The 15267-nt window shown below is 38.2% G+C and overlaps 1 protein-coding gene and 1 long non-coding RNA gene across 7 annotated transcripts in view; one reads left to right on the top strand and one right to left on the bottom strand.

The window, feature by feature from the left end:
• Positions 1-3071, top strand: part of LOC116561396 — a 7174-nt gene extending 4103 nt beyond the window's left edge. The window contains exon 2 of the long non-coding RNA XR_004273411.1: positions 3009-3071. This is a non-coding gene — a long non-coding RNA (uncharacterized LOC116561396). The remainder of the gene's footprint in view (positions 1-3008) is intronic.
• Positions 1-15267, bottom strand: part of SS18 (SS18 subunit of BAF chromatin remodeling complex) — a 100660-nt gene extending 85393 nt beyond the window's left edge. For 2 of the 6 annotated variants that reach the window (XM_032293150.1, XM_032293149.1), the window contains exons 1-3: positions 14551-14947; positions 12213-12289; positions 5995-6079 (exon numbers count right to left, since the gene is read on the bottom strand). In XM_032293150.1, the coding sequence (XP_032149041.1) occupies positions 5995-6079; positions 12213-12289; positions 14551-14619 (231 nt within the window). In that variant the 5' untranslated portion in view covers positions 14620-14947. Of the gene's footprint in view, positions 1-3227; positions 5934-5994; positions 6080-12212; positions 12290-14550; positions 14948-15053 lie in introns of those variants that run through there. The other 4 variants (XM_032293151.1, XM_032293152.1, XM_032293154.1 and 1 more) reach the window with 4 other exon arrangements.

Raw genomic sequence — 15267 nt, 5'->3', positions numbered from 1 at the left:
TAAATCCAGGAGCTGGTTTTTCGAAAAGATCAACAAAATAGACAGACCACTAGCCAGATTAATAAAAAAGAAAAGAGAGAATAACCAAATTGATGCAATAAAAAACGATAAAGGGGATATCACCACAGATTCCACAGAAATTCAAACCATCATCAGAGATTATTACAAACAACTCTATGCACATAAATCAGTAAACCTGGAAGAAATGGATAAATTCCTGGACACTTGCCTCCTGCCAAGCCTAAACCAGGAAGAAGCCGAAACCCTGAACAGACCCATAACAAGGTCTGAAGTTGAGGCAGCAATTAAGAGCTTACCACCCAAAAAAAGCCCAGGTCCAGACAGGTTCACAGCCGAATTCTACCAGACATACAAAGAGGAGCTGGTACCATTCCTTCTGAAACTATTCCAAACAATACAAAAAGAGGGAATTCTTCCCAAATCATTTTATGACACCAACGTCATCCTGATTCCAAAACCCAGCAGAGACTCAACAAGAAAAGAAAACTTCAGGCCAATATCCATGATGAACATAGATGCAAAAATCTTCAATAAAATACTGACAAGCCGATTGCAACAGCACATCAAAAAGCTTATCCACCATGATCAAGTAGGCTTCATCCCGGGGATGCAAGGCTGGTTCAACATACGCAAGTCTATAAACGTAATTCACCACATAAACAGAACCAAAGACAAAAACCACATGATTATCTCAATTGATGCAGAGAAGGCCTTTGACAAAATTCAACAGCCCTTTATGCTAAAAACCCTCAATAAGCTAGGTATTGACGGAAGGTATCTCAAAATAATAAACGCTATTTATGACAAACCAACAGCTAATATCATACTGAATGGGCAAAAACTGGAAGCATTCCCCTTGAAATGTGGCACCAGACAAGGATGCCCTCTCTCATCACTCCTATTCAATATAGTATTAGAAGTTCTAGCCAGAGCAATCAGGCAAGAAAAAGAAATAAAGGGCATTCAAATAGGAAAGGAGGAAGTCAAATTGTCTCTATTTGCAGACGACATGATTGTATATCTAGAAGACCCCATCGTCTCAGCCCCAAATCTCCTGAAACTGATAAGCAAGTTCAGCAAAGTCTCAGGATACAAAATCAATGTGCAAAAATCACATGCATTCCTATACGCCAATAACAGACTTAAAGAGAGCCAAATCAAGAACAAACTTCCATTCACAAATGCCACAAAGAGAATAAAATACCTAGGAATACAACTAACAAGGAACGTAAAGGACCTCTTCAAGGAGAACTACAAGCCACTGCTCAACGAAATAAGAGAGGACACAAACAGATGGAGAAACATTCCATGTTCATGGTTAGGAAGAATCAATATCGTGAAAACGGCCATACTGCCCAAAGTAATTTACAGATTCAATGCTATCCCCATCAAGCTACCAATGACCTTCTTCGCAGAACTGGAAAAAATCACCTTAAACTTCACATGGAACCAAAAGAGAGCCCGCATAGCCAAGCCAATTCTAAGCAAAAAGAACAAAGCTGGAGGCATCACACTACCAGACTTCAAACTATACTACAAGGCTACAGTCATCAAAACAGCATGGTGCTGGTACCAAAACAGAGATATAGACCAATGGAACAGAACAGAGGTCTCGGAGGCAACACAACATATCTACAACCATCTGATCTTTGACAAACCTGACAAAAACAAGCAATGGGGAAAGGATTCCCTGTTCAATAAATGGTATTGGGAAAGCTGGCTAGCCATGTGCAGAAAGCAGAAACTGGACCCCTTCCTGACACCTTACACTAAAATTAACTCCAGATGGATTAAAGGCTTAAACATAAGACCTAACACCATAAAAACCCTAGAAGAAAATCTAGGCAAAACCATTCAGGAGGTAGGTGTAGGCAAGGACTTCATGACCAAAACACCAAAAGCATTGACAACAAAAGCCAAAATAGACAAATGGGACCTAATCAAACTCCACAGCTTCTGCACAGCAAAAGAAACAGTCATTAGAGCAAATTGGCAACCAACAGAATGGGAAAAAATTTTTGCAGTTTACCCATCTGACAATGGGCTGATATCCAGAATTTACAAAGAACTAAAACAGATTTACAGGAAAAAAACTAACAAGCCCATTAAAAAGTGGGCAAAGGATATGAACAGACACTTTACAAAAGAAAACATACATGAGGCCAACAAACATATGAAAAAATGCTCATCATCACTGGTCATCAGAGAAATGCAAATTAAAACTACATTGAGATACCATCTCACGCCGGTTAGAATGGCGATCATTAAAAAATCTGGAGACAACAGATGCTGGAGAGGATGTGGAGAAATAGGAACACTTTTGCACTATAGGTGGGGGAGTGTAAATTAGTTCAACCGTTGTGGAAGACAGTGTGGCGATTCCTCAAGGACCTAGAAATAGAAATTCCATTTGACCCAGCAATCCCATTACTGGGTATATATCCAAAGGATTACAAATCGTTCTACTATAAGGACACATGCACACGAATGTTCATTGCAGCACTGTTTACAATAGCAAAGACCTGGAACCAACCCAAATGCCCATTGACGATAGACTGGATAGGGAAAATGTGGCACATATACACCATGGAATATTATGCAGCCATCAAAAACGATGAGTTTGGGTCCTTTGTAGGGACATGGATGAACCTGGAAACCATCATTCTCAGCAAACTGACAGAAGAGCAGAAGATCAAACACCGCATGTTCTCACTCATAGGTGGGTGTTGAACAATGAGAACACATGGACACAGGGAGGGGAGCACTACACACTGGGGTCAGTTGGGGGGAAATAGGGGAGGGACGGTGGGGGGTGGGGAGCTGGGGAGAGATAGCAAGGGGAGAGATGCCAGATGTAGGTGATGGGGAGGAAGGCAGCAAATCACACTGCCACGTGTGTACCTATGCAACCATCTTGCATGTTCTTCACATGTACCCCAAAACCTAAAATGCAATAAAATAAATAAATGGGGAAAAAAAAAAAGTAGGTTGCAAGGCTGATTAAGCATTAAAAGTATATCAGTATATTTTACCACATTAATAAATAAGAAAAATCTTAAGATCATCTCATTCGATGGCAAGAAAAGTACCTGATAAAATTTAACATCCATTCAAGATACAAATTCTTACTTAGCACACCAGAAACAGAAAGGAGCTTCCTTAATCTGACAAAAGTTACCTACAAAACACTACAGCAAACATCATACTTAATGGTCAAACAGTGAAAGCTTTCCCTTTGAGATTACGAACAAGACAAAGATGTCCTCTATCACCACTTCTATTCAGGAATGTACAGGAGGTCCTAGCCAGAGAAGTAAGGCCAGAAAAAAAAAATAAAAGGTGTAAGGATTGACAAGAAAGAAACAAAGCTCATTATTCACAAATGATATGATCATGAATATGGAAAACTGAAAGCATCTACAGAAAAACTGTTAGAAATAAGAGTTCAACAAGAATGTGAGATTCAAATCAATTGCATTTTCATGTAAACAGCAACTGCGGTACGAAACAAAGACTCGATTTAAAGTGGCCTCAAAAAATAACAAAGTATTAAATATCTTGCAATAAGCTCAATGAGAGCTGCAAATAATCTACAGGGAAAATCATAAAACTTCATTAACAAACATTAAAGGACTAAATAAATGAAAATACATGCTATGCTCACAATCTGGAAGACTCAATTTTGTAAAAATATCAAGTCTTCCCAAATTGATTTAGAGTAAAGGTAATCTCAGTGAAAATCCATACAGGATTATGTGTATGTGTGTATAACCTGACATACTGGTGTTTAAGTGTATAAGGAAATGCAAAGAACCAACAGCCAAGATATTCTTGGGGTGGGGGGGGAAGGAATAAGAACTTCGCAAATATATATTAAGTATGACCAGATAGAATTCATAAAAACAGACCAAGGAAACAAAATGCACAGATAAGACACAGACCCACATATATATGGGCACCGGATACAACATAAATTGCATGACAAAAATAAAGATATTTTGTTTAGTTTTTCCCATAAGTAATGATGGGACAAAGAACTATTCATATGGAAACAAAACTGAACCTATCCTTCACATTATTCACAAAAACAAATTCTACCTAACTGGTAATCCAGTTCATGACAAATGCCATACGAAGAACTATTTCAAGTTCAAAACAAAATGTTCTGATTAAAATATCCTCAGTGGGATGTATCTTAGGGACAAGCATCTTATTGTCAGTGGTAATTTTGGTATTACATTGTTACGTGTTTTACGTAAATTTGTAGAAAGCAAATATAGCAATGTAATTAAGGAATCCAAGATTTTTAGAATAAGAAAGAAGATACTACTATATAAATTCAATAAATAAAAATCCTTCCTGAAGTAGAACTATTTCTAAGAACTCAGTATTTTATCTTATTAAAAACAAAATGTTTACTAAGTCTATCCATTACAAAGGCCTAGAAACAATGAAACAATGAAAACCCAGTAATGATAAATGCCCCAAGCATCCAAATTGTGCTCTCTAAATACCAATTCCCATTAAATTAAGGAAAAACAAGTACTCCTTGAAGAAACAGCTGATTCCAGTTCTGGGGAAGAAAATGTAATCAGCCTGATACCTCTCTCTCAAATCACAAAAACAAAGTGGCCATGAAATACTTGAGTCATGTCAGAAGGACGGACACAGGAGCCAAATGAAGAGGTTTTCATTGATCAGAGAAAAAAGATTTCAACATAATAAAGGATGACTGTGACAGATTTAAACATTAAAAATATAAAAATGTATAAGTTCAGATAATAAAAACAAAAATGTTAAACTGAATGGTAACCTACACAGGTTGCTAGAGACCAACTCATTCTGAAAATTGATAAAAGGATAGAATCAAGCCTTTATCATGACTTTCCTACAGGACTCTCTAGTTTCAGGATAACCAAATACTTAATGAAACAAAGTTTCTCCTTTTAAAATAATTACAGCTAATAAATGCAGGAGAGATTATAAAATTAGAAATTCACCATTCTGTGATCCCAAAGTGAAATTCAAGAGCTGGTCCACAAGCACCAACGACTACTAAAACCATTAAGTGATAAGTAGACAGGGAACCTTATAACAAATTGATCAGTCTGGTATCAACTGTACCCAATGATCAATCTTAACATTATTAAAAATGGAACAACCAAGCATGTTCATTCTCATCTGATACTATAGGAAATACAAAGCACCACCAACACTAAACCTCACTAATTACACCTCTCCACTGACCAGTTTACATGAAATGAGAAACAAGAACACATTAAAGGACCACGAGAATACAATTACCCAAATCCAGAATGTTAAAAATTCTACACAACATATGACCCAAATCCTTTAACAAATAAATGAAGATTTAAAAAGATAAAATGATACAGATTAAAAGAGACTAAGACACATACCAACCAATGCACTATGTGTGCCCTGTTTGGATTCTGATGCAAACGGCTATTAAAACATTTAGGTTTTTAATCACTTCTCAGCCTTTTGGCTAAGATCAAGTGTAAAACATTAATTTTTTTTTTTTAGATAATTGATAAAAATTGAAAACAGATTGAATATTACAAGACATAAATTATGGTTAACTTAGCTGGGTAAGAGAATAGTCCTGTCTGCTAGAGATGCATATGGAAATACAGTATCTACTGCTAACTGAATGATGTCTGGGATTTGCTGTGAAATACTTCAGATTTATGAACAAATTACTTGTATTAAAAATTAAAATAAATAGGTAGGTAGGTGGACAGGTAAATGAATACAACTTTCTCAGGGACAGAATCAATTTTAGGTGAATTCAAATTAAACATAAAAGCAAAACAATAAAGCTTTTAGGTAACAGAATACTCTCATTCTCAGAGTAAAGCAAGATTTATGAAACAAAACTTAAAATCATTCAACAAAAATGTGCCAAACCATAGGTAAAGATTATCTACCTCACATCATTTTAAAGGTACTTACTGCTGGTAAAAGAGACTGCATATTTTGATTAGAATCTGCTATCGTAGCAAGGTATACCAAGTTTGTGTGCAACATCTGCTGATACCTATTAAAACAAAACAAATATCAATATTAAAAAATAATTTTCTTCCTATCTGCTTAAGTACAGACAGCATTGTATATCATTTCTAAAGTTTCACAGGAAATTTGTTACCCAAACATCAATAGCACTTCAATTTTTCCTATTTACTCTGCAAAAGTTCCGAATGATAAATAACATCTTTAAAAATAATGAGCTCAGAGATCTTACCATGTATGCTAAATAGTGTTCTAATTGTTTTATATGCATATATATTTCACTTAATCCACTAACCAAGACTATGAGGTAGGAGATCTTTTCTCCAGTTTACTGAAAGAAACTAATGTTTAGAGAGGTTGATAACTTGCACATGATTGCATAACTAGTAGATGAAATAACTGATGTATGTAATAGCTCCATACTAGTACATTTAGTACACTAGTAAATTTAGTTTTTTAAAAAAGAAATAAAGGAGTCCAGTGAAATATGCTTATCCTGGCTGGGCACGGTGGCTCACGCCTGTAATCTCAGCACTTTGGGAGCCCGAGGCAGGCAGATCACTTGAGGTCAGCAGTTCGAGATCAGCATGGCCAACATGCTGAAACCCGTCTCTACTAAAAATACAAAAATTAGCTGGGCGTGGTGGCACACGCCTGTAATCCAAGATACTTGGGAGGCTGAAGCAGAATTGCCTAAACCCAGGAGGCGGAGATTGCGGTGAGCCAAGATTGCACCACTGCACTCCAGCAAGGGCAAGAGTGAGACCCCACCTGAAAAAGAAAAAAATATATGCTTATCCCTTCCTTCTGCCATTTTCATTTTGCGGGAAACCTCAAACCCAAGTACAGTGAATATGGTCTGCTAAAATGCAGGAAAGAGGGTCGGAACCACACACCTTTTCTTCCTTCTCACTACCGTAGCAATGACCAGCAATTTATGCTGACTGTGTTTATACTACCCATCTCAGCATATAGAGAAGGCAGTGAACAGGTAATTTCCAACTACAGAAAAAAAGAGATATGCTAAAACACAAAGATGGAGGAAATGTTGTAACACCAACACCACTCAAGATTAACTTTAATAAAGCAAATTCATTTTCTCTCATATAAAAAGGTAGGTAAAAATGAAAATTTTTAATTGGCCTTTGCTGACTGCAATATATTTTCTGTAAAATTGCATTATTCTATAGCATTCATCAAATAAACATATCCTGTTTTTTCTTTCGAGACAAAGTGTCACTGTCAGCCAGACTGGAGTGCAGTGGTATGATCTCAGCTCACTGTAATCTGCACTTCCTGGGTTCAAGCAATTCTCCTGCTTCGACCTCCCAAGTAGCTGGGATTACAGGCATCCACCACCATGCCTAGCCAATTTTTTGTATTTTTAATAGAGACAGGGTTTCACCATGTTGGCCAGGCTGGTCTCGAACTTCTGACCTCAGGTGATCTGCATGCCTTGGCCTCCCATGTGAGCCACCACACCCGGAGTAAAGGTTCAAAGATGAACATTAACAAAAAAGTAGTAAATACTCATATTCTTGTATAAGAAATGTTTCAGGCAAAGTTATCACATCTTAAAGAATTGTTAAAGTTAGACTATCAATTCCCAGATGGCTGTCATGTATTAATCTTTCCCTTTATTTTCCTTTTGCTTCTCCTACAATGAGAAACAAGAACACTTGTTAAGGTTGAGGAGTTTTTTTTTCCTCTTTACTCACAAACCAATACTGACAACCTGAGAAAGAAAGAATATCTGAGGAACAAAAGAAATTAAATCCATCAAAAAAGGCAGAAATTAAGATTCTCTCTAAGTCAGTGTAAGCCCCATTTGCTTAAAGTGTTCACCAAGTATATGTGAGAAATGAGGTCTAATCCTATATGTAGGGAATGAGAGAAATGATCATACACATATTTGAAAAAGTTGAAAATACAAACAGTGTAAACTTTTGCTGACTCAGTTGGTTCTAGACCTAAACATACACTCTCTGTGACATATACTATCCTTGGCGCTATCTGGAGTTCTTAAAAGCCAAAAGTAAAAATAATTACAGTTATTCATCACTTAACAATGGGGATACATTCTGAGAAAAGTGTTGTTGGGTGATTTAATCGTTGTTGTGCAAACATCATCAAGAGTACTTAAAACAAATCTACACGCCTAGGCCATATAGTAGAGCTTATTGCTTCTAGGTTACAAACTTGCAAAGCCTTTTATTGTATTTAATAATTTTTGGTGTACTGTACTAATTGGTAAGTATTTGTGTATTATTTAAATAGAAAAGGTGAGGTAGAATTATGATATTATAATCCTATGGGTATTATAGTAGAAATGGGTATTATAATCTTATGAGTTATTATAGTAGAAATATGGTACTATAATCTTTCAGTTTGTTGTTGACCAAAAATGCATTATGTAGTGCCATGATTGTATTCTAATCAGTGCCTCTAAGTTTTACCATTCCATGGCAGACTTGAGGAAGTGATCTCCTTATTATTGATGATTAGCAATCGTTAAACCAAAGAAATAGATCAGCTAGCTAATTTTTTTAAAGAATATTTTCAAATATGCAGACAAGATTCATCTAAGCAACAATATATGTAATGAAAACGATGATATAAAATGCAAAACATACAACAGATTAAACAGTAAGATAACCTAGCACTCAGATCTTAGTTTCTCAATAATCATTCTCCACACACACACACACAAAATCAGGGAGAAAAGGGTGACTACCAACTCGCACAGGAAAAAAAATCAGGATGAGTCTAGAACATTTTGTGGTACAAAAAAAAATAAGACAATGTTCAAGACATAATGAAGACATATCAAGAAGCCAGCTTGAGGGGCTCCCACTGGCCAAATCTAGAAGAGATTGTAACATAGAGAATATAGTAATAATGTTTAAGTCCATGTAGACATAAATAAGTGAATGAAAGAATGAAGGAATAGGAGGAGAAATTTCTTCCTTACAGTTAGATTTAAGTAAAAGTAGAAGGAATGACAGATTTAGTCATCATTTGGCAACCACCTAAAGTGTTAACTATCTTACGCAAAAATCACTGGATTTTTGGTGGATGCTAAAAGTAATGTGTTGAAGTATGATGAGAAACAATGTAAGTGTGCCTCAAGGCATTAGATATGTATAAATTACAAGAAATAGTACTTTTATGGTGAACAAATCATAAGGTAAGATATCACCTTAGTTAAGATACTATCTTAACTAAGTGATCAAAGTTATCACCAATATTGGGACAAACTGCTACCACAAGGCTACTGAGGATGCACTGTGAAGGACACAATATCACATCAGTGGTACTCCTGCTAAAAGTGTATAGTGTGAATTTAATCATGGGAAACACCAGTTAAATCCTAAATGAGGGACCCTCCACAAAACAACTGTTCTGTACTCTTTAATATTGTCAAAATTATGGAACGGTCGGACCCCTAGATTAAAGTATAACTTAAGAGACATGACAACTAAATACAACACCAGATCCTGCACTGGACCCCAGACCAGAAAATATACACTAATGGGACAAGTGGCAAAATTCAACAAAGCCCTAAACATTAGATAATAGTATTGCATTCTTGATTTTAGCATTTATACTCTGGTAATTTAAGAATATGTGCTTGTTTGTAGGAAATACACACTGAGGTTATTAAAAGCAAGAGGGATTCATATTTGCAATTACTCTCAAATGTTTCTGAAAAATATGGGGAAAGAAATGAATAAAAAAGCAAGTGGGCTATGTTATCCTTCGAAAAACTTCAGTGCAGCACATACAGGAATTCTTTGTACCATCTTTGAAACATTTCTGTAAGTGTGAAATTATTTCAAAACGAAAAGGTTTTTTGTGTTTTTTTGTTGTTGGTGGTGGTGGTGGTGATGGTGTTTAAGAAGAAACAGATCTCAATGTGTTGCCCAGGCTGTTCTCAAACTCATGTCATCAAAGCAATCCTCCCACCTCAGCCTCCCAAAGTGCTGACATTTCAGGCATTATGGCTCATGCCTGGCCAAAACAAAAACTTAAGACACCACTTTTCAGCAGTTCGATGTGCAAAAATATTTTAAAGATGTCTAATATCTACTGCTCACAGGGGTAGCTGAAAACTAGGACTCTAAAAACCTGGCTGGGGGAAAGCAAACCAATACAATCATTTTGCTGGTTAATTTGTCAACTTACCGCGGTCTTTAACCCAGTAATTCCATTTCTAAAACTGTAACCTACATAAATATTAAAAACAACAATATCTATAAATGTGCATGCATACATATAAACTCATGTATGTAAATGCACAGAAAAAAATGTTTGTAAGGATACATACTACAGCATCAGAAGCAGTTACTCCTACGGGGGGAGGGAGATAAGATAGTGGCATGTAAAAGGTGACATCTCCACAAACTTAACCCTTTATGATTTTTTTTTTCAATGACCTTATGTGACTTTTTAAATTTAAAAACACTTTTAAACAAAGAGGAAAAAGTAATGGAAACTTGGAATTAAATGGAGGGTAAATCAAATGACAGCAAGAGACCAGTACAATGTGAAAACCAAATAAAGCAAGACCCATGGATGCTGGGAATCATCTGCCTGAGGATATATCAGTGAGATCTCTAGGAAAGGCAAATGTGTCCCAAAACAAGGGTGAGAATAAAACAGCCCTCAGTATCCACAGTTTAACCAAGCACGCACTGAAAATATTTTGTGGGGGGGGGGGGGGGGGGGGAGACGGTTGTGTCTGTACTGAAGATGTAGACTTTTTTCTTATTCCCTAAACAATACAGTATAACAACTATTTACATAATATTTATATTGTATTAGGTATTATGAGCTATCTGGAGATTATTTAAAGTTTACAGGAGGATGTGAGTAGGTGATATGTGAATTCTACACCATTTTATATTAAGGACACGAGCATCTTGGACTTTGGTATCCATGGGGAGTCCTAGAATCAATTCACCAAGGATACCAAGAGTCAGCTACATTCTACTGCTGTGTTGACCAATGTAGCAGCCACTAGACACAATAAAACATGGCTAACCCAAAATGAGATGTGTTATTAAAGATACACAACAGGTTTCTATTACTTAGGAAAAAAAAAAAGCAAAATATCTCAATATTTTTATTTTGGAAATAATGAGTTAAATAAAATGTATTAATAATATTTCACCTGTTTCTTTTTACGTGTTTACTGTGTCTACTAGAAAATTTAAAATTACACATGTGGCTTGCATTTATATTTCTAATGGACAGTGCTGTTCTATACTAAAGACTTTTAATAGTACATTCAACTTATTCTACCACATCAGATTCTATCAGGCCATATTATTTACTTCAGACACATCACTTTAAAATAAGAAAGTTCGGTCCTTATAAATGATAATCAATTCTCTATTTATTAGATAGAAGCTTTGTTTTCTCCACCACATACGTGGATGCAACTCAATATCCTACATAAATGATGATCTAACTTTTCCACAGATCAGACTACACATATATTTGAAGTCATTATTGTATAATGCAGGGCAAGAAGTATAAGAAAGGAATTGATACCCAATCTCCTCCCAAAGAAAGTTTTCTTTTATAAAAATTAAGAAAAGTCACACAAAAGCTTGTACACAAATGTTCATAGCAGTTCATAATTAGCCAAAAGTACAAACAACACAAATGGCCATCACTGATGGATAAATAAAATGTGGTACAGCTGTATAATGGAAAAAAAAAAAATGGCAATAAAAAGGAATGAGGTACTGAAACATGCTTCAACATGGATGAACCTCAGAAGTATTATGCTAAGTGAAAAATAAAAATGTCAATTAAAACTGATCACACAGTATATCAATCCATTTATATGAAATGTCACAACAGGCAAATTCACACAGACAAGAGTAGATTAGTGGTTGTCGGGGGTGAAGGGTGGGGGTTACTGACTGTCAACAGACACCCAGTTTCTTTTGGGGATGTGAGAAATGCTGTAAAACCAAATGATGTAAATATCAGCAAAACTCTATGAATATACTAAAAAAACACTAAATTGTACACTTCAAAATAGGCGAATTTTATGGTATGTGAATATCTCAATAAAGCTGTCAGTAAAAAGTAAAAAATTAACCAATACAAAAAACTGATTTAAAAAGAAAGTTTCATATCAATCTTACTGAGAACACTCTGAGGTCTTTCCTTTATTCTGAGAGTCCATTATACACTGAATAAGATGGTTGTTGTCATCCAACATCTGAAACAGAATTAGAAAAGGTTTAGTATAAATCTAGTGAGTGCATCAAGCAAAATTTTAAAACTAGAAAATTCAGAGAGGGAGGGCATTAGTGAATACTGCTTGTACAAGAACTCTAAAGTGCATCCCTTAACAAAATACTGTTACCCCAACCAATTATTACAGATCATAATACACTGAGCAAACATGGAAACATAAAAAAAACAAAATTTCCTTAAAATTGCTTTGTTAGTGTTGCTACCTGCTGCTACAAAGTATTTTAAAATTCTTTTAAATAACAAATATAATTTAAAGCAAGATTAGTGAATCAGCTCTCTTGAATAAAATCTCATTATGTACTAAACTGTTTAAATCTCTTGTAAAAATACGCCATAAACAGTTCATATGGACAATCCTTTCAATAACTGATTTTCCCCTTCAGATTTCTAGAAATGTTTCATCTATACAGAAATTGAATCCCCTTGAGTCTTTTTAATATATACTATAGCTCACCACAGAAAATCTTATTGTACACCTTTGGAATGATATCATGTTTAATCAATAATGTTTTAGTATTACAATTATTCTCCCTCTGAATTATAAACAAGCCCAGAAGGGAAAATTTGAATTTCTTCTATATCGAACATTTAATTGCCTACACTATCTGTAAAAGAAGTTTTAGCCAGTTAAGGCTAAAAGTAAGAGTCTGGGTTGGCTTTTCATCATTCTAATGCTTTGGAGTAGTAAAGAAAAATTCTGTCCTTCGCCAGAATGAAATAAATACATGAAAACTTCAGCCCAGGAGTCTTGATGAGGTAGCTGGCTAGTTTCCAAGCTTTATAACAGCATGGTTTTGTGATTCGCCAATTGTAAGATAATAATTTAACATAATAATTTCTATGCATGTGTAACATGTTACAGACTTTATAAGTTTACTTCATAATTAAGCTGTCTTAAAAGTTTAAGAGGAAAACATACCGAATTTAAAATTTAAAAACCAGAAAATTCAGAGAGGGAGGGCATTAGTAAATACTGATGCAAAAATAAAGAAGGTGAACCCTCCAGAAACGCAGTTTTGTGTGTGTACTTGGAGCTGTTTGCCAGGCTGCAACTCAACTCAGTGTACTACATGAAAGCACTGCATTTCCAGGCACTGTGAAGCCCGTTTGTTCATAAAGTAAAGCAACAGTTGGGCAAATGTCAAACGCCATACTACGAAGAACCTGACAGTAAACAGAAACCAATTAGCATAATCTACGTAGTCTAAGTGGTACTAAAACTTGACTTTTTTTTTCTATGTTGACCTTTGCTCCACTGCATAAAACAAAACAAAAATATTTAAACTGCTAAATACAGCAATAACTTTTAAAAGCCTAGGTCAGTAAAATTTAGAACGCTGCCTTGCTAGTAGGCAACAAGGGGTGAGAGGACAATAAAGAACCTTTGTGTTCCGACTGGCAGTAACACAGCAGGGACCGCAGCAGCACTATCATTTAATAAGGACGCAGCTCCCCGTGTATTTATCACGACATATACAATTGGTCACGATAGTCTCCACCGCTAGACTGTAAGTTCCAGGAAGGCAGGGACCATGACTCACCACAGCAGCCTCAGCGCCTAAAATAGGCACTCAATAAATATTTGCTACAGAAGTAAATGAATAGGCGGCGATGTAGAAAGGAAGAGGCTCTGGGGGTAACCCCTAAGTCCATGGGGACCTTCCCTGCCCGCTCCTCAGACTCTACTAAGGTTCCCTCCAGCGTTCCTCAAGTTCTCCAGAGAGCTCCCCAACTGGGCTGAAACGCAGAGCTGCGACCAACGCTCTGACTCCCCTTCCGCCTGCCGTGACCCCGGTGGGGTCCGCACGAAGCAACTGCGGAGCGCGGGGCGGGGCGACGCCAAAGTAACTCTGGAGCAACGCGCGTGGCCGCTGGCCCGACACACGCCCTTCCCCGCACGGCCACTGCCGGGCGCACGCGCCCCGCTGCCCGAACGCCGCCCCATCCCTAGAGAAATCAGGCGGCGGTGGTTTGGGCTTTTGTGTCTATAAAAAAGCGCGTGAACGCGCGAAAGACTCCGAGAAAAACCGGTTCGCCCTCTTCCGCCACCCACTCAGGCAGAGCCCGCAGCTCGGGCGCCCACACACCGCTGCTTCCCAGCAGGCCCGCCTCCGCCTCCGCCCCCGGCCCGGCCCGGCCGACTCTGGGCCCAGCCCTTCCCCCCGTGTCTGTCTCTTCCAGAGGCGGGAAGGGCCTGGCATCCCCGACCCCGCGCGGTTTGACCTTCTGAATCGCAGCGGGAGTGATCTCCCCCTTGCCTCGCTGCCTTGGGGCTGCGAACGCCACAGACATGTTGCCGCCGTCACCACTATCGGCAAGTCCCGAGCGCTCCGGGTGAACGGCAAACTGGGGGAGAGACGCCGGCCTCTCGGGCTAAACCACCTTGGGAATGCGAGAAGGGGGGATGCTCTGGAGCCGAGCGGACAGGCGGCGGGGCCAGCCTAAAGGCGACACGCTCGCCCAGGGACGTCTCGTTTCTGCGCGCTCTGGGGGACCCCTATCCCCGGCCCAACTTTTTTGACCGCCCTCGTATCCCTCGACCTCTCTTTCTGGGCACCCCCTAGCCCTTTAAGCTAATGGTAGAGTCCTGCCCCATTCCTCCCTCCGCTTCAGCGATTCAGGAAATGGTCCCGCCGCCGCGGGAGAGGCAGAGGCTGGGGCAGCACTGTCACAGGAAATGCGAGCGGCTCGAGCCGGCCCGCCCCCTTCGCGCGGTTGCAACTTGCCTCCCCCTCCGGCGCTCAGAAGCGTCTCCCTGACTGGGTTGCGGAGCGTGCTCTAGATCTATCAAGTTCAGTTTTTCCAACTTCATCCTTACTTACGCCTGCTGGCAAGAAGTGGCCGCCCCGAGTTGTCCGGGCAGCCGGGAGAAGGGAGGAAGGTCAGGACTCGGGAGTTCGTGCAAATCCGTGGAGCGTCTGCCGAGATAGGGCAGAGGTG

Source organism: Sapajus apella, unplaced genomic scaffold (assembly GCF_009761245.1).
Source record: "Sapajus apella isolate SASKATOON/1434 unplaced genomic scaffold, GSC_monkey_1.0 scaffold29, whole genome shotgun sequence".
Classification (NCBI taxonomy): domain Eukaryota; kingdom Metazoa; phylum Chordata; class Mammalia; order Primates; family Cebidae; genus Sapajus; species Sapajus apella.
This window is presented reverse-complemented; position numbering and strand designations above follow the sequence as displayed.